We start from the raw sequence: 19,239 nt of genomic DNA, 5'->3' as shown, positions 1-19,239 counted from the left end.
CTTTCAATTGCATATTACTTAAAATGAAAAACAATATTCACATTTTACTGGTAAGAACTCCTGCCGATCAAGAAAAACATAATAGTCTCCAATAAGAAGTTTCTATGAGTGCAACCACTTGGTGCAAAATGGAAGAATTAGGGCCCGTATTTATACTTTTTTAGCGCCGCATTTGCGCCGCTTTTTGACGCAAAAACGGCGCAAACTTACAAAAAACAATTGGGGGGCATATTTATACTCAGTTTGCGCCGGAATTGCGTCCTTTTTTTTGACGCAATTTAGACGCAAAACTAACTCCATATTTATACTTTGGCGTTAGACGCGTCTAGCGCCAAAGTCCATGGAGTTTGCGTCATTTTTTAGCGTGGACACCTACTTTGCGTTAATGAGATGCAAGGTAGGCGTTCACGTCTAAAAAATCGACTCCGAGGCATGCGCGTCGGGTTTATACTCCCGGGCAAAATTCACGCCCGGGAGTGGGCGGGTCAAAAAAAATGACGTACGGCCGCTTTTGCGCCGTTTTTTAGCGCCTGCAAAAGGCAGGCGTTAAGGGACCTGTGGGCTCTGAAGGAGCCCAGAGGTGCCCTCCCATGCCCCCAGGGACACCCCCTGTCACCCTTGCCCACCCCAGGAGGACAACCAAGGCTGGAGGGACCCATCCCAGGGACATTAAGGTAAGTTCAGGTAAGTGTTATTTATTTTTTATTTTTTGTGGCATAGGGGGGCCTGATTTGTGCCCCCCTACATGCCACTATGCCCAATGACCATGCCCAGGGGACATAAGTCCCCTGGGCATGGCCATTGGGCAAGGGTCATGACTCCTGTCTTTGCTAAGACAGGAGTCATTTCTATGGGGGTTGGGAGTTGGACAAAATGGCGCAAATCGGGTTGAGGCGAAAAAATTGCCTCAACCTGACTTGCCCCATTTCTTGACGCCCAAGCCCCATATCCCCCTACGCCAACGCTGCCTGGTGTACGTCGTTTTTATCCACGCACACCAGGCAGCGCCGGCGGCTAACGCCGGCTAACGTCATTGATTAAATACGGCGCCCGCATGGTGCTTCAGAATGGCGTTAGCCGGCGCAAATTTTTTTGACGCAAAACTGCGTTAGCGCAGTTTTGCGTCAAAAAGTATAAATATGGCCGTGTATTTTGCAAGTTAGCGCCGATTGTGCGTCAAAAAACGACGCAAATGCGGCGCTAAAAAAGTATAAATATGGGCCTAGGTTCGATAGACCATCTGCTGCAGAAATAAAGTGAGTTTAGGACTGGAGGAAAGAACTTTGGGTCGTTTTGTGAAAAAAAAAAGAAAAAAAAGTAACGAAACACAACTCATAGCGCTGGCTTGCATTACCTTGGGTAAAAGAGAGGGTTCAGGACTTACTGAATAGCTTTTGTCCAGTTGGATTTATGAGTAAAATTTGATACTACCAATCATACTCTGCTGCTTACCTAGCTTATAGACAGTGGTTTCATGTAGATGGGTTGGTCACGGTTTCTTTAATTGTTTGCAAATAGTACACAAACTGTGCGCTCCATTCTCTTCTGAGACCAGTACATCACAGGCTCCTTAGGGGTTTCGAAAATCTTTGTGCATCTGTTTGTTCATCTTCTCTTGTATCTGGGCAGACACATCTGTAAGTCAGCAAAAGCTTTCCAACTGGCTGTGTGGAGAACACATTTATTATCTTAACCACTCAATCTGTGATTCAGTGCTGGCAGTCCATGACTAGATTAAAAACTAAAGACTTAAACTAGCTTCTGACAAGACAGAAGTTTGAATACTCCAAGGAGGTAGGGGGTTCTGAAACAGTTTGTGAACTAATGAGTACGCTCGCTCTCCAAGGCTTGAATGGGCAAAATGCATGATTTTTGTTTTGATTATCAACTTTCTTGCTGTGTGAACTACTAACTTTTCTGTCTGAACTATTGATCATAAGGATAGAACTTGCACTCATGGCACAAGTATGGGGTGCTAACGATCCCCAACTACGGACAGGGTGTACAGCGAGTGAAACAGCCTTGAGAAGAAAAAAGCAAATTGACTCAACCTATTCACAGGCTAGAGGTAAAGCAATAATTGCCAAAGGCATAATAGACGGAGCTCCAGGACCAAACGGAATCCTGCAGGCCATATTTAAATGGGACCTGGAATACTGGACACGACCACTATCCGCCTTATTCGAAGAAGTGGAGTCAATAAGCAGTATTCTATGGATTTTGCGTGGCTCCATCATCAACCCCAAAAACCAAGGTGGAGATCGTACTAACTCAACAACCTATAGGCTAATCACACTAATAGATGCAGAAGCAAAATACTATGCATCTCTGATCCTAGAAGACCTTACTTAGTGGTCTGGCAAGAACAACTAATTCCCACCTAACCAGACAGGATTTCGAAGAGGGCCCTTGCAAAATTACAGACATCCTAGCCATCTCCCTAATAGTAGAGAAATGCAAACGAAAACAACAAAACCTATATCTTAGTTTTGTAGACATAAAAGCTGCATTTGATCCTGTTGATCATGGCACATTGTGGAAGAAATAATGAGTGTGGAATATTCCCAAAAGAGTATTGTGAGGAATAGAGCAACTTTACACACAAAACTGGATTTGCATCAAACTGGGGAATGGCTTGAAGATTTCAAGAAAGATTGTCACATATACAAATATAGGTCTGAAACAGGGGTGTGTGTTGGCTCAGCACCGCTTCAACTTATTTACCGCAGACTTAACACCACAGCATGATAAAGTTAATTCATTTCCAATGCGCCTGAGCACTCTACCGCAGTCTCACCTCTCTTATGTAAAAGATGTGCTCTTAATGAGTTTAACAAAAGTGGCCTTACAAAGGTCCTTGAACAAACTAAGAAATTGTGTTTCAACCAATAAACTGGAAATTAACACAGATAAAACAAAAATATTGTTAATTAGGTGTCTCTGGGCCCGCCCGCTTGGAATATAGCTCGATGGAGTCCAGTTAGAGGAGGCAAGAAGTCACAAGTACTTGGGCACATACATTGACAATAGATTTAATCACCAGAAGCAGGAACAATATTTGTTAAAAAAAAGGAAAAGCTCTGTAATGGTATTTTGTGTATTAGCAAGGAAATTGGAGGGCCCCTCCTTTATAACTGCTGCAATCAGTAGTTTCTGCAAAAATACTCCCGACCGTGGCATATGCAACTGTCACACTGCACAGAAAAGACGCATACCTTCTGAACACATTGCAGGTAACAGCTCATAAGAGGGTGTTTCATCTTTCACAAAGAGCTTCACCGGCACATGAATTTGTGCTTATAAGTGAGACCTTGTGGAGGATGTACATGTTCATAAAACTTGCTACAAAATCAAATTAAGCAGAGAACACTCCATATTAAACAGTGCTTTATGGTCGGCACTAGACGGTGACCCCAATTTGATATACACGTACTTCCTCATGGCATTAATCCGGACAAGCACTCCAGAGTTATTGTATATGAACTCACTGTTTGCTTCATTCAAGAAAATATCCTATAAAGCCGCAAAACAGCATTCATTCCAAATTGATAAGAACAGTTTTAGATGGTGCTCTCACACATGGAGGGTGCTTAAATACTATGAAAGTTTGAAGTCAGCACCTTGTTTAAGTCTCACTTTCCTGGTGCATATAAAAAGGAAATTGATGCCCATTACATTTGGCCATTTCCCGTCTCTGGCTGACCACCCGTTTTGGAAATATAGTGGTGTTATGTCATGTAGACTTTGCGGCTACAAGAAAGAGAACTTCAAATATTTGATATACATACGGCCCAATCTGCATATGGCTTATGTCAGTTTGTTAAAAAAACAGGATTCATTGATGGTGGTATGCGCACATGCAGGGCAGCAATATTAAAAAGTCTTGATCCACCTGATCTCCAATTGAACACTAAAAAGATGAAATACTGTAGCCTTAGAACCCGCTGTAGCGGGCTCTACCGGCTATTAAAGGCCCGCTCCCACGTTAAAGGCCCGAGCCGAAGGCGAGGGCCTTTAACAAGGGAGAGGGCCTTTAATAGCCGGCAGAGCCCACTATGGCGGGTTCTAAGGCTATTAGAACATTCTGCCATTAGAGGGCAGAATGTTCTCATAAATAAAACAAAGGCTTCACGGAACCGGAGGGGATTAAAATCCCCTCAGGCTCCGTGAGGCTTTGTTTACAGCTGTTGCTGTGAACAAAGAAGATTGGAATGTTGGCGCTGTTGCAGGTTTTTACAGACCAGTAAAAGCCCGGAGCACTCCATTGTTTTCAATGGAGCTGCCAACATTCCAATGTTCTAATTATTGTCACATGAACAAATAATTAACAATCATAGCAAAGGGAAACGCCAAAATGTGTCTGCGTGGTTCAGTGGATGGTGGATCACCAACTTGATTTTCCTCAGCTAGCCGTCACGTTGATTTTACTTTGTTCTACTTTTTATAAATGGTTTTACTTTTAAGGGTGATCAGTACCCAAAAAATGAATGGGAAGTTATTATCATATTTCAGTGCTATTTTAAAATTTGTGATCAATAGAATAATTGTTGAGATTAATTTACGTTGATGCTTTTATTGAGCAATACAAAGACACTGGGTATTTAAAATCTGCATGTAAGGGGTGATATTGTTACGATTTTAATAAACTAAACAATAAAGCCTTTTTATTTGATTTACCACCTTTTCTGTAACTTTTTGGAAGAACTACAGCTGCGTCCGCCCTCCATGACTTGCAAATTGACTGTGGCAACAATATTTACCCGGGCCTGTGAAATAAATTACTCACCAGCTTTGCAGCAATTCATGGCATGGTGGTCAGAATGAGTTTTCTTCCTTGTAGGTTTTCTCCTGATACCCAAATCACTTTACAAAATCTAAATTACAAAATCCACAGACTATTACCTGTCCCCAAAAGGAGCTCATGATGTGGAAGCCTTCTCTCATGTTCATGATAATGTTGTTAAAGACCTTATCCTCATAGTCGAATCGTTCGCCCACAGTTATGTGGAGGATGACATTACTCGTTGCATGGATCAGAGGATGGGATACATTGATGGGAGATCCTGGTTGAAAATAAAAAATAAAAATGTAGTTGTTATCTAAGTAAACACACCTTTGATATGTTAAGACTAGAATTATAAGACAATATACAGGAAAAATGTAAAAGTATGAATATTGAAACGCAGGGGCTGCTCCTCCGCGATACTGGAGGAGCTTCGCCCTGCCGCTGAAAGGCAGCAGAAAAATAAAATGATAATACAATAGTTGTATCATTGATTTTTCTCTCCCTCCTTGAAGAGCTGGGCAGGGTGGGGTGATCCACGTCAGCAAAGGGGAAAGAATATTGTGCAATCTACGTGTGCATGTCAGTTTGTCCGGCTGTTCAAGGCGGGACAAACCGACATCCGCAGTTAGAACTCTCCACCTGGGCGTTATTGCCCAACAGTATTTTAGGCCACTCTGGCCATTCAAGGTGCTTTTCTCATGCCGGGTAACAGCATGAGAGAAGAGTCTGGATTGGTTGAGAAGAGAAGACGCAGACATGCACCGAGGTGGCAAGGAATTTAGAGGCAGCATGTGGCAGGCGTGTGTTTGAAATTATTTTTTTTATTATTCCCACCCCTGCAAGACACCTGTATGACCGCCCTACCCCCCCGCACGTTATTACAAGCTGCCACCGCTGATGTCATGCAAACATGCAACATGTAGTTGTTTCGCAGTATCTGCATTACAAACCAAGGGGTACTTGGTTACTTAGTAAGAGTCTGACAGATAAGGTACACCTCGTAAACATGGTAGAGCACTGTGTCCGGCAAACTGAAGGTCAGCCCACTCTAATTTCAGTCAGACGGAACATTATTTTAATGGTAACGATGTCCCTGCTGGCTCCACCAGCAGAGAGCTTACGCAGATGGCTCAACAAAAGAAAGGTCATCAAGTTAAGTACCTCAGACCATCCGCTCCATTCAGAGAGGATGGTCCAACGTAATTTTTTGATGCATAAAAATAAAACAAAATTACGCCCATGGGTAATTTTTTGTTTTACAAACTTCCACAATGGGAGTTTTGTGTTTGTAAAATACACAATTTTCTGAGCAGCCATGGAAATCATGGCAGCCCCTCGGCAAACGTTTTCTGAATTTAAATGACCCACCAGACCTTCTGAAGGCATATAGATCTTTGGCAGGCAAGTGGACATCTCCACGTGTGGCAGGCTGTATGTCCATAAGGTCTTCAGAGTAAAGGCATCACTGCACTGGCTGAATGGATTACAAGTCTCCAGGTTGTCACAACAAGAAAGTCCCCTACATGATGATTGACATACATCCCTGTCCTGATTCTCCGCATTGCAATGATAGCTGGATCCTTGGTACTGATTTTGGTCATGGGCAAACACGCATGTGTGCCATAACCTAGGTCTGTCTCACCGATTGTGGCATGGATAGTCCAGAAGGGGTCCCAAAGCGCTACCCATCATAGTAGTAAATGGCTTCTGTTGTTACTAAGAGTTAAGTAGCAAAAGTGTGTAGTGACAGCATACTATGATTTCTATTGAAAGTCTTGACATCAACCGACCTTTTTTACCTGTGCCTCTGGATTTTGGTCTAGCAACACACTATGTAAAGTTCCTCTGCTGTGTGCGTAACATTCCGTTGGTCTACATCATGTTAACACATAGCACAGCATGTGTGTTTTAGCATGTGTGTGCTGTGAAGCATGTGTGTCTGTGAGTGGTGCAATATATAGAGGCAAGTGAGTTCCATATTGGATACTTAGGGACTTAGAATGTCATGAAGAGGTGGAGGAGCATAAAACAGATTTGTGGATTGCTACTTTCCTGAAAGCTGGGTTGGACACACACTGGAGGATTAGAGAGGCTTTCCTGTGCACTTCAAAGGTTTATTTTTTATTCTGGTTAGATCACTGGTCAGTGGGTGCTGGACACATCTTGGGAAGAGGATGGGGCCAATACATGAAGTACTGCAGAGACAGCAAATCATAAGGAGCAGGGCTAGGCCTGTGTAACCTTTCCTTAGACATATATTAGTGAGGCTGACATTCAGTTATGATCCTCGAGGTATTTCCATGGTCTGTGTTGTGGTGCTATCAAGGTTGGATTCTCTCCTGCTATGATGGACCGCTTCCTAGATAAAGGACAGAACAGAGGAGTTGCCACTTCAAAGCAAGCAACTCCCAACACACAAATTGTAAAGACAAAGCTGATAAATCACATCTATGCATGGAAATTAATTATAGAAAGGGAGCTTGAGTCTCCCAAATAATCAAACCATCATGCAGTCATCTGATGCTGTAAATCAGCATGAAATACCTCAGCAAGACTTCTAGTTGTTGATACCAGAACTGGGGAGTAAGGTCTTCTAGTCTCCCTGCTGGATGAGAGGGCATTATTCAGGCAAATCAAGGGCACTTGCCCAGGAGCTTGGAGCACCAGCATCTATCAGCCTACAGAGAACAGATAATCCAGTGAGGAGGAGGAGTGCGCCTAGAGGGAGTGAATTCCAGTGGGGAATCCTGTTGAGTGGATCCCTGGGGCACAGTGTAAGGTTCAAAGTCCTGTAAAGGACTGCCACACCAATTGAGCAGTCCACCCACGTGCTGCCCAAGTCAACGACACTGGTATGCTAGAGTGGGCTGCTGTGAAATACAACCTTGCGGCATTGATTTGTCCATTGACTGTGTACTGCCAAGTTGGCGACCCTGTAAGCAAGAGCGGTCTGCTGTGAAGTAAAGTGTTCCATCACCGATTGGGCTGTCTGCCAGTTTGCCACCCAAGTCAGCTGCCCAGTATCCCAGAGAGGGCTGCCATGAATAGCAATGACCATTGCCTTTGTATATGGCTGTGAATGGTGAGGGCAGTCACTAATGTCCAACATGCAACTCTAAAATGATGTACCCAGATCACTGAATGGAGTATCAGAGACCAGGTAACTACCTACGACTTGCTTCCAGGATGAGAGGAGCAGCAGCAATGATACTATAATACTTCATTGACCTCAATGCTGGACTGCTGAAGGCTCCCGGGGGACATCCATATCAAAATACAAGTGGGAGAGAGTAATAATGATCACTTGGCTGCAGGTCCTGTGGGAACTTGATCTATTTGCATTATAGTGCTGGGACACTTTGACATCTAAAAAGCCCGGGGGTGGATTCAAACCCACTTGTGTGGTCTAACCTGAATGTTTCCTCCAACAAATGGGGAATAACCACTACCAGTAGACAGGATGGTAGGACTCTGGACCTTCTTGGACAGTGCTTGAGTTCCAGTCTTACAAAGACTGACTATATTATTTATGTGCACGTATTTCACTTTGGGTTTGCATATAGATACTGCTTTTACCAAAAAAACTACTTTTTGGTGAGACCTTAATTTATTGGAGTTACTGGATGCATTTTGAGTTTTGTGCCGGTATACAGCATGCACCAACGTCCCAACGAAGAAGCCTTAGAATGCCCATCCTTAGCTACCTCTGAGAGTAAAGTGCTGAAGGGGTAGTCTTGGCCCAATAGCTCAGGTTCCACTGAGAGTCAGGCCCAGGGACACCTGAAGTGGCCAAGTAGTTCCTGATTGCCCCTTGGTCCTCTGAAAGGGGTTTTGACACCCCTTAATTCCTCGCAACACAGCCCATGTCCCCTACAGTCATTCATTAGAATAGATGTGTTATAAGGTAGACCTGTACCTAAATGGTAAGAATATTATGTTTCAAATCTAGGCTATTATTATTTCGGTATAAAATGACGCACAAATACAGTAAGCCTCTTTCCTGGGGCGTGGCACAAAAATAGAAGAAACACACACAATCAAAACATAGTCCAAACTACCCCATCTTCTTTCCTCCATCTACCCCCTGTATTGTCTTCAGAATAACACTTTTAAGAGTCATCTGACTCTACTGTGTCTTGCGCCCTATCATCTTCCCACCCAAGTCATGTTCCATCTCCCGACTGCATCAATAGGAGCAATCGTAAGTACTTAGGGCATGTCAATTTGTAGAATTCTGCAGAGAGAAGTGGAATGTATGGTAGCCACAGCTCTCTGCAGGCTTCTAGCTAATTAGTCATTGTGAAGGTCAGGCGTGCCATATGAGTATGTGCAATTGTTTATGGATCCAAGCGGTATGTGTTGGGACTTTCTCTGTGCCCCAACATGAGATAATTCCTTGAAGCGCCACTCACAGTGCCAAACCAATATGCCATCTCATCCTAGATTTGTAGAAGAAGTTCAAGGGGTTGGATGGTCCCAAGATGATGTATGCTGCAACGCGTGGCACTTGTGTGTCAAAGTACTTGTCAAAGTCTGTCAGGACTGTATCCCCGTATGAGGTTTAGACAAGCCCAAAGGAGAAGGAGCAAGGTCCCAGGTGCACGTAGCCGCGCCAGAAGCCAACACTACGATTAGGGTTCCCCTGTGTAGTCTAGCAAGCATTAGATACTAGTAAGCAGTGCTTAATTTGTAAATAAAAATGTGCCGGTGCCCAAAGCCCTCCACCTAAACACGTGGCTGCTGCAATTAAATATGCGAATACGGAATGCTGAGGCAGTGCAATCCTGAAGCCATCTCGGGTCTCTTCAATCCATTTAAAGCTACTCCCTGCCCCCTCAGTTCATTCTTGCAGCTTTCTGCTTTCTCCCATTGTGACGCTTTTTTGTTCATCTTTTCCTCCGTCTTTCCCATTTGCTTGAGGCAGAAGAATAAGCGCCGGCCCTCAAAAATAAGTGCTGGTGCTCTGCACCGGAAACAACAAGCACAACTTAAGCACTGCTACCTTTACATTCTGCCTTACCTGCCTTTAAGCATCTACCTGCATCTGCCTGTGCCCGTCTATATATATCTGTTCCTGCATGAGAGCACCTTTCTGTGCCTCTCTCTACCTATGTCTTACTGATCACAATTTTACTAATCACAGTGATACCTCCAGCCAGAGATCATTAAATATTTACTTTATTGCATGTTCTGCTATAACTCTTGCACTGCTCTCACAAAGTCCTCTTTGTTAAAAACCCTTGGTGTATACATTCACTTTACTAGATGGCATTCGGGCCAAAGTTGAGTGCACGAAAAGTGGTAATTTGGGCCTGAAAATATGGTTCTCATATAAAGGAATATTGTCATGTTGTCATCATGAAAAGTTACTGAATACTATGCATCTTTACAAATGGATCTCACACCGTGCCTGATTATTAAATGCATCGTAATGGTGGGGAGCAAACTCCGCATGTGGAATTTACATAACTGTGCCAGTATCAAGCAATTAGGAGTAAAGCCCACTGGAATGGGGAACACACGTGTTGAACTGGATCAACTCACATGGAATTCGTAATTCTGTATGGTTTATCCCATACAGATGCCTCCTGCTTTGAGCATGTGGTAAATGCATGCTTTTGCCTTCGTGAAGTGGAAGGGGCAGGTGTGGGGAAATGGGGGAGGGAAAAGGGACATAAGTTATGGGACTCCACAGCCAGAAAAAACAGGGAACGAGGCTTGCTGCTGATGCAGCCTGAACATCATGCAATTTGTCTTGATGATATTACCGCCCAGTAAAATTGTGTCTGGGGTATCAACACCCCGGTAAAACAGGTGCAGGAACACCATCCCACTTAGTATTAGGTGGCGTGAAATGTCACACAGCAGGTCCATTCTATCTGACTCACCACCAGGGCCATGGTGTTAGAACTGGAGATAAAGTGCTTCTGAGCTCCTATGTTATCCATATTTCTTGATGGCTGCCTTTGCTTGGGATTCCAGATCTGCGTTGGCAAGAAGTTGCTGGGTTTAGAGAGAAAAATATTTGGATCATTTTAAACCTTACTTTAATACATTGACTTAGTGATTTGTTTTATATTCTTTTATAGCTTTTGATCCCTTAAATTCCCACTGGGTCAAATAAAAGCTGCAGGGCAAGGGGTTTTCCTTATCACTCTAGCATGGTATCCAGAGTGCTGGTATAACTGGAGTGGACAGTTAATTTTGAGCATCGGTGTATGTCACACACCTTGCCTGAAAAATACAAGCAGAGTACTTAATGTGGCCTTTTATTGGTCCAGGTGGTAGTGTAGAAATGTATGCCCTACACCAAAGGACCAAAGACACAGGAATATGTGTACCAACTCTTGTTATTGGGGAGGTACATAATATGAGTGCAAAATGCAATTTCTTTGAGCGCATGTGTGTGGAATAATTCGACCCTACCCTCACCTGACTGTCTAGACCTTAAGATGGGTCCCACTGCACTAAAAAAAAAGGACATTGACACGGTCGAACGCCTTAATGGCTTGGGAACACAGACATGAGATATTGACTAGTAGCATTAAGTGACTGCCTGTTTGTCTGTGATATTCATCTCACTGGATTCCCCTTAGGATGTCCATCCATAGTCCCAACGGCATCACTAACTTTGGAGGCCTCCACCAACCAGGGGACAACAACGCCATGTCATGCTCACCCACGGGACCGCCTTAGAAAAAGGTTGCAAAGGATGCATAACCCTATAATTTCTAAACTAAAGACTGGGATATTGTCTGTGATAGGCCGCTGCAACAGCCGGTGACCCTAATGGTGATCTGCACACATGGCCCATTTACAGTTGTTTCCTCCACTCCAGGGTGTGTTCGGCAGTACCAACCAAGGAGATTAATGCGAGCATGCTGGTATCACAAACCTTTTAATATTATGCATACCACATTGCTTAATTTGTAAACAATAGCGTACTGGTGTCCTAAGCTTTCCTCTCAAACACGCGGCTACTGCAATTAAATGTCCGAACACGGAATACTGAGGCAGCGTAATCCTGAAGCCATCTCGGGGCCCTTTAATCAATTTAAAGCCACCCCTGCCTCTTCAGCTCACACTTGCAGCTTTCTACTTTCTCCCTTTGTGTCGCTTTTTCTGTTTTGTCTTCCTCCGTCTTTCCCATATGTGTATTTTGCTCGCAGTAAATGCTTGAGGCAGAAGATTAAGCCCCGGCCCTGAAAAATTAGTGCCGGTGCTCAGCACCGGAAACAACAAGCACAAACTAAGCACTGCTAGTAAGTGGCAGTTTTAGTTCTATACTTGCCGTGTTGCATGCAGTATGACGTCCCCCATAATAGATTTCCCTCCAATCCTTATGTGTCAAGGTCCGCCTCAACTCAAGCTCCCACCGTTTCTGGCCCAACTGTGTAAGGTTGCAGAAACAGGGCATATAATTCAGGAATAACTCCCTTTCGGTATGGCCACATTACAGCCCTATAATTTCACTTCCTGTAGCTCCAAACAAAAGGCTGGTGGTATTTTCATGAAAAATAATGCATACAATTTTGTAATAACAGAACTACACTTGCCTGTGCACATTTTAGAGGCTCATTTTGAGCCCTGTAGTTGTTATCTGTGGTGAAACTACCTGGAGGAAAAATGCTACTGCACCATTATTTTTATTTCTCAAACCATTTCCACCAGTCTAATTTTATAAGGCTTGTGAATAACATGACCACGAGATTTCCCAACACAAAAAAGTACTTTTTCCCCATTTGTGACTTTATTTCCTCTTGCAAATCTTTTCAGGAAAGACTCATAGGGATTTGAGCAGGGTAAAATAGCAGGTCTATGATTCATTTGCCCCCCACTCATAATCTGAAGTCAATCAATAAATCAATTATACGCTGTATTTGGTCATCCACTGAACATGCAAGATACAAAAATAAAATCATGCATAATAAATTGTACAATATACAAAAATATTCTAAAATTCACAGTTCATTAAATAGACATAATTAAAATAAACAACATTGTAAAAGAACTACAGGTATTAGCCATGTAGCACATAATACAAATATTGCAGTAGAATAGAATATCTACACTGTTAGCAGTGACTGAAAATGTCATAACAGCCCTGCATTGTCTACAAAAATGTTCCATGATTCACAGATCATAATAATAATATTAATAATATTGTGTCTTTTAAAGTGCGTAGCTGTTCATTACGAAGTGTCCTAGTGCTAGGGTACTGACTTCTGAGAAAACCTTTTCCCCTCACAGCTTCATAGGTATTAGCCAGATCTAAAGAGTCATGTTTTAAATGTTTTCCTCAAAAAAGTTTCAGAGAAACCTAGCCGTATTTCAGCAGGGTGGGAAATACATACTTTTGGTGCAAGATAACTGAAAGTGCTACCTCCAGTTCTGGCTTTTTTAAATTTTGGGTTGATGGCAGGTTTAGCTTCGTTCGATCTTAAGTTCCTAGCCGGAACATAAGGAGTAATCATCGGCTGCAGGTAAGTGGTGTTTAAAAAGCGAGAGCCCTGTAGCAATAGCAGAGAGCTTTAAAGGTAATTCTTAGCTTTAAGGGAAACCGATGTGGTTTACTCAGTGGGGTACCGATGGAAGCACGCTTGGAAAGTGTGAGCAGTACCTGATCAGCCGCGTTCAGGACCTGTTCAAGCTTTTTTAAATGGGACTGAGATACACCCAAGTAGAGGACATTGCAGCAGTCCAGCAAGGATATCACCAGTGCCTGGACTACTGTTTTTTTAAGTGGATTCATGTAAGACATAGAGAATTTTCTTCAAGTATCTCAGCATCCCAAAACATTTTCCTGAGAGGGCACTAATCTGGGCATTGAAGGAAAGTTGTTTTGTGAAATCAGATGACCAAATGAATTAGACATAATAAAAAAGACAGTATGTTATAGACGTATTGCAGAACTTAATTATATAGCACGTTATATAAAAAATTCAGTAGAATAACATCCTCACTGTTGGCAGTGACTAAAAAATCCATTGCACTCCCTCAATGTCTAAAATTAACATGCTTTAAAAAGGGCAAAATAAGTAGTTTTCTTAGTGAGGTATGGCGTTTACAGAAAGGAATAAGGTGCAGTGTGCTTGTGTACTTGGTCATGTAGTGAGTGCATGTGACACAGAGAGGTCAAGAACCCTTCAAAATACCTATCACAGTAATCTACTGCCTGAACATGAAAGACAGCATCTAGAAGTGTCCAAAGTATCTGGACATGATCAAAATTTGCAATGACACAGAGAACTGGAAGAGGCATGTGTAAACCAATGGTCAACTGTATATTAACACATAACGTTCAATACTGTAAAAATGATGTATGAGTTAGTATACATAACACACATGGACAGGCATGTTTCTGTATCAATTTGCATAATTTTTCTACTTTCAGCTGACCAAGAATATGGTTTGCAGCCATGGGTCATGACCCAATTTGAATATCCTCAGACAGAACCAGAAAAAAAAATCAGTCAGGCACTGATCAAGACAAGGAATGTGTTGATTGGAGATTTCGAGTACTGAAATCTGGGTGCTGATGCCTAGACATGAAAGGGGTAAGATTGTTATACTCCCGCCTTATGGTCTGCAAAATTATACTTGGGTGTGTGATTCTCCATAACATATGTGTCAGAAGTAATATCCAGTGGGACTCAAGCCTGAAGAGAATGACCAAATGGAGGAGGGGGATGATAATGGATGTGACATCCAACATACAACGGCTGGTCAGAGGTGACACAACCACACTTTGTCAAATTATTGTGAATTAAATATTTGACATGATGGACAAATTGCACTTGTCTGAAATGTTCAACATGAGAATAAATGTTTGAGCTCATGCATTGTGTTGTCTTTATGTCACAGTCAATGTAAACATCAATGCACTCACATCTTCTCAACTAGAAGTAGTCCTAAACATGCATCAACCAAAGCAATGGAGGATTTTGGATATGAACATACCTTTGCATGTTAGGAGTAGATAACTCCTGTCCTGAGTGAACATGTGCATAGTTGAAGGGATCACAAATCTTGTATCATTCCAAAGGGGAAAAGGCATTGGGCGTGTGCCATTAAATAGGCCCGCGTCATCGACTGCAGACTTCTTGGACCAGGAAGGCCACAAAAAGACCCGTCCTCGGTGTAGATGTACTGCTACTGTGACAGTAGTAAGACAGAGCTAAAAAGGGGTTGGCAGCATGATATCTATTGAACAGTAGTAGTGAACATGATCATGTGACATTTGCTGCAGTGAGGCCTACTGTCTCTTTCACCTATTCAAAAGGTCTGTTGCTGTGTGTTACACTCACCCCTGCCCAAGTTCATCATGCTCACAATATGTGTGCATGATAAAAACATGTGCAGAATGCATGTTCTTGTGCAAGACATACACAACATATAGGGGGTCATTCTGACCCTGGCGGTCAGGGTTAAAGCGGCGGCCAACCCGCCAACAGGCTGGCGGTCCAAAAAATGGAATTATGACCCTAGCGGGAACCGCTAACACAGGCCGCCGCTTTAACACTCCGACCGCCACGGCGGCACAAACAAACAGCGCGGCGGTCACCGCCAACAGACAGGCGGCAGACAATGTACCGCCCACCCTATCACGACTCACCAATCCGCCACCTTTTCCGGGGCGGGAGCCCCGCCGATAAAAACACGGCGGAAACAGACATTTCAAATGGAAAACGCTCACCTCGACACACTCCACGCGGAATCGGAACAGCATGGAACCGGAACTCCACATCCTCCCAGCCATTGCCTTCCTGCTCTTCTTCCAGGATCACGAAGGTCGCCGCAGACGACAACGGTGAGTACTGCACCTACGACTCAGGGGAGGGGGGAGGAGGAAAGGTTACGGGCACACACATACGCCACACACCCACCCCCACCCTCACCCCCACCGAAATACCTACACACCAATGCAGATTAAAAAGTCAGAGTGACACCCCCAAACCCCCAAAACAAAAATGCAAAGACAAAAGGCAATGATTGTAAAAATATAACTATATTATAGCAATAATGAAGTATAGCGAACTTAGCAATATATACAGAATTATTACACATCTAGAACTATATATATACAAGTAGCTAAAGTCCGGCACAGTTTTGCAAAGTTCAAATGTCCGTGGGCCAATGTGCAGCAACACATGGGCAAAGCCCACACACGAGATCGAGTCCATTGAAGAGAACACTGCTGGAGCATCACAATAATAAAATACTGGCACCTCAGGGGGAAGGGAAGGGGGGGCACCTCAGCCACATGAGTCCACGACGCCAGATCCACGAAGGGCCTCCATGCCCATTGTGCCATCCTGGGGAGTGCAAAGCCACAGTCTCTCAAGTCTCTACAGTGGGTGGATTGCCCACTGTGCCATCCTGGGGAGTGCAAAGCCACAGTCCATCAGGTGGATTACAGAGTCCACTGGTCATGGAGGAGGCATGGTGGGCAGAGTGCCTCGTGAAGCCCTGCCCGACACAGAACCGGGCCTGCCAATGGGCCAGCGGTGCTTGAGATGAGGGCCCAGCGGAGCGGTGCTTGAGATGAGGGCCCAGCGGAGCGGTGCTTGACAGGAGGTCCCAGCGGAGCGATACTTGACAGGATAGCCCAGCGGAGCGGTGCTTGAGATGAGGGCCTAGCGGAGCGGTGCTTGACAGGAGGGCCCAGCGGAGCGGTGCCTGTCTTGGCGGGGCCCTGTCCAGCGGTGCTTCTCACGGCAGGCCCTGTTCAGCGGTGCCTGTCTTGGCGGGGCCCTGTTCAGCAGTGCTTCTCACGGCGGGCCATGTCCAGCGGTGCTTCTCACGGCGGGCCCTGTTCAGCGGTGCTTCTGATGGCGGGCCATGTCCAGCGGTGCTTCTCACGGCGGGCCCTGTTCAGCGGTGCTTTTCACGGCGGGGCCCTGTTCAGCGGTGCCTGTCTTGGCGGGGCCCTGTTCAGCGGTGCCTGTCTTGGCGGGGCCCTGTTCAGCGGTGCTTCTCACGGCGGGCCATGTCCAGCGGTGCTTCTCATGGCGGGCCCTGTTCAGCGGTGCTTCTCACGGCGGGCCCTGTTCAGCGGTGCTTCTTACGGCGGGGCCCTGTCCAGCGGTGCTTCTCACAGTGGGGCCCTGTTCAGCGGTGCCTGTCTTGGCGGGGCCCTGTTCAGCGGTGCTTCTCACAGCGGGCCATGTCCAGCGGTGCTTCTCACGGCGGGCCATGTCCAGCGGTGCTTCTCACGGCGGGCCCTGTTCAGCGGTGCTTCTCACGGCGGGCCCTGTCCAGCGGTGCTTCTCACGGCGTGGCCCTGTTCAGCAGTGCCTGTCTTGGGGGGGCCCTGTTCAGTGGTGCCTGTCTTGGCGGGGCCCTGTCCAGCGGTGCTTCTCACGGCGGGGCCTGTTCAGTGGTGCCTGTCTTGTGTTTCGAGTGAACCACACCTGGCCAATACTTCCCGCTCAGTCAGCATCGGACCTTTCCGTTGCGGGGCCATCCTTTGATGGAGTCCTGGGGCCCTGGGTCCCCTCCGATACCCCCGGAATGGGGCTGGTGGGGCCCTCATGGCCAGGTCGGCTGCTCCCTGCCTTCGGCGCTTTGCTGCCCTTGCCCTCCTTGGCAGACTCTCTGTGGCCCTTGGCTCCCTTACTCGATGTGGCAGGTGACGGTGCAAGGCTACCCTCCTTGGGGGCAGGCGTATCAGGCCTCTCGCGCCTGCCCTTCAGTTTTTTGCTCCTCTTCCCAGGGGGGGGGGCTGGCTGTGCCTTTGCTGCTGGCCGATGTCCCTGCCCAAGGAAAGGGTGGACTCCAAAAACCAGGCACGACGTTCTTGGGAGTTGCTGGGCTGGTGGTGGCTGAGGTGCTTTTGGAACTCTTACGAGATGGAGGGGGTGGGTCAGGTGGGGAAAAGAGGTTCACTTTAGAGAGGAATAGTTTTTTAGGAGCAATGGGAAGGGTAGCTGGAGTGGGTATGGGAGTGGAGGAAGAGGATGTGGTTGTAGGAGAGGCAAGTCTGGTGTCGTTGGGTGCAGGTGCTTGGGCTGGAGGCTGACGTGAGGTGGATGGCTGTTGGTTGGGTGTCTGCCTGCGTATGTGTGGTTTGGAAGTGGGGGTGACAGACACACTGGGAGAGGACACAGGGGACGTGTACATGGCAGTGGGGGTGGTGACTGCACGTGTGCGGACTGGTCTGGAGGGTGTGCTGGTGATGGGTGTACTGGCTGATGGTGGTGTGCATGCAGGTGTGAGTGTAGACGTCACAGGGAGGGAGGAGGGAGATGAGGAGGTGGGGGACACAGAGGAGGTAGTGGCTGTTGGCATGTCTGCATCTGTATGTTGCTTGTGTGAATGCTTGTGTGTTCTGTGGTGCTTATGTCTGGATGAGCTTCCCTTGGGTGTTGAGGTGTGTGCAGGCTGGTCTGTAGGTGTGGATGGGATAGGCAGAGGAACAGGGGAGTGGGACTGGGTGGAGGGAGTTAGAAGAGGGAGGCTGGAGACAGGGACAATCGCTGCCGTCAGTGCTGAGGCCAGAGCGTTGAACGATCGCTGCTGGGCAGCCTGACCCGAATGAAAGCCCTCCAGGTATGCATTGCTTTGATGCACCTCCCTCTCTACACCCTGGATGGCATTCAAAAGGGTAGACTGCCCAACAATGATGGTCCTCAGGAAGTCAATGACCTCCTCACTGAGGGCAGCAGGGGTGACTGGGGCAGGGCCTGAGGTGCCTGGGGCGAAGGAGATGGCCGCCTTCCTGGCCGTGCGGGCACGGGCCGAAGGCCGAGGGGCTGCTGGGAGGGCGGAGCTGGTGCGCTGGGTGGCGGCTGTACCTGTAGTTTCGGTGGGCACGGATGTTGCCGCCACCGCAAGGGAGCTCCCATCCGAGGACGTGTCGGTGTCACTGACGTCTGCACGGGTCCCCGTGGTGGAGCCCCCCTCGCCCTCCGTCTCACTGGTCATGTTGGAGTCCGTTGCATGGCCCTCCGGGGCCGTGTGAGATGCAGCTCCCTCTTGCGCCGATGCCACTTCTCCTCCGCCTGATGATGCTAATGCACACATTCACAGAAAAACAAAGAAAATTGGGGGGGGTGGAGAAATAAAGACAAGTTGAGTGCATGCATTGGGGACACCGTTGGCGGAGAGGACAGACACAGAAGCCCCCTGCACTACGCTGCGCACTTGGGGTACACTACTCATTCACTGGGACATGCCCTACAAGCCTATGGGCGACAACTGCCCACACAAAATACACAGGTCCATGAATAGCGTTACTAGGCACCCTACAGAGATAGGGGGCGGGGGCACAGGACCATACCTCACGGAGGGGCCTAGCCTACAGAAATCGCCCTGGCCTAGGGATACCCACAGCCCTCCTCCCACACCCAGGCACCTCCACTGCGCGCAAATATAGCTGAATGTGCTGGTACTCACCCCCTTGTGTCTGCTGTGATGTCCTCAAGCGCCCATCTAAATCGGGGTAGGCCACC

The 19,239-nt window shown here is 46.4% G+C and overlaps 1 protein-coding gene across 1 annotated transcript in view; it reads right to left on the bottom strand.

Moving 5' to 3' along the window:
• LOC138285202 (cytochrome P450 2A13-like) overlaps positions 1–19,239 on the bottom strand; it is a 476,011-nt gene that overhangs the window by 232,163 nt on the left and 224,609 nt on the right. Inside the window, exon 4 of the mRNA XM_069224864.1 lies at positions 4,903–5,063. Within this exon, the coding sequence (XP_069080965.1) occupies positions 4,903–5,063 (161 nt within the window). The remainder of the gene's footprint in view (positions 1–4,902; positions 5,064–19,239) is intronic.

This window comes from Pleurodeles waltl, chromosome 3_1 (assembly GCF_031143425.1).
Source record: "Pleurodeles waltl isolate 20211129_DDA chromosome 3_1, aPleWal1.hap1.20221129, whole genome shotgun sequence".
NCBI classification, from domain to species: domain Eukaryota; kingdom Metazoa; phylum Chordata; class Amphibia; order Caudata; family Salamandridae; genus Pleurodeles; species Pleurodeles waltl.
This window is presented reverse-complemented; position numbering and strand designations above follow the sequence as displayed.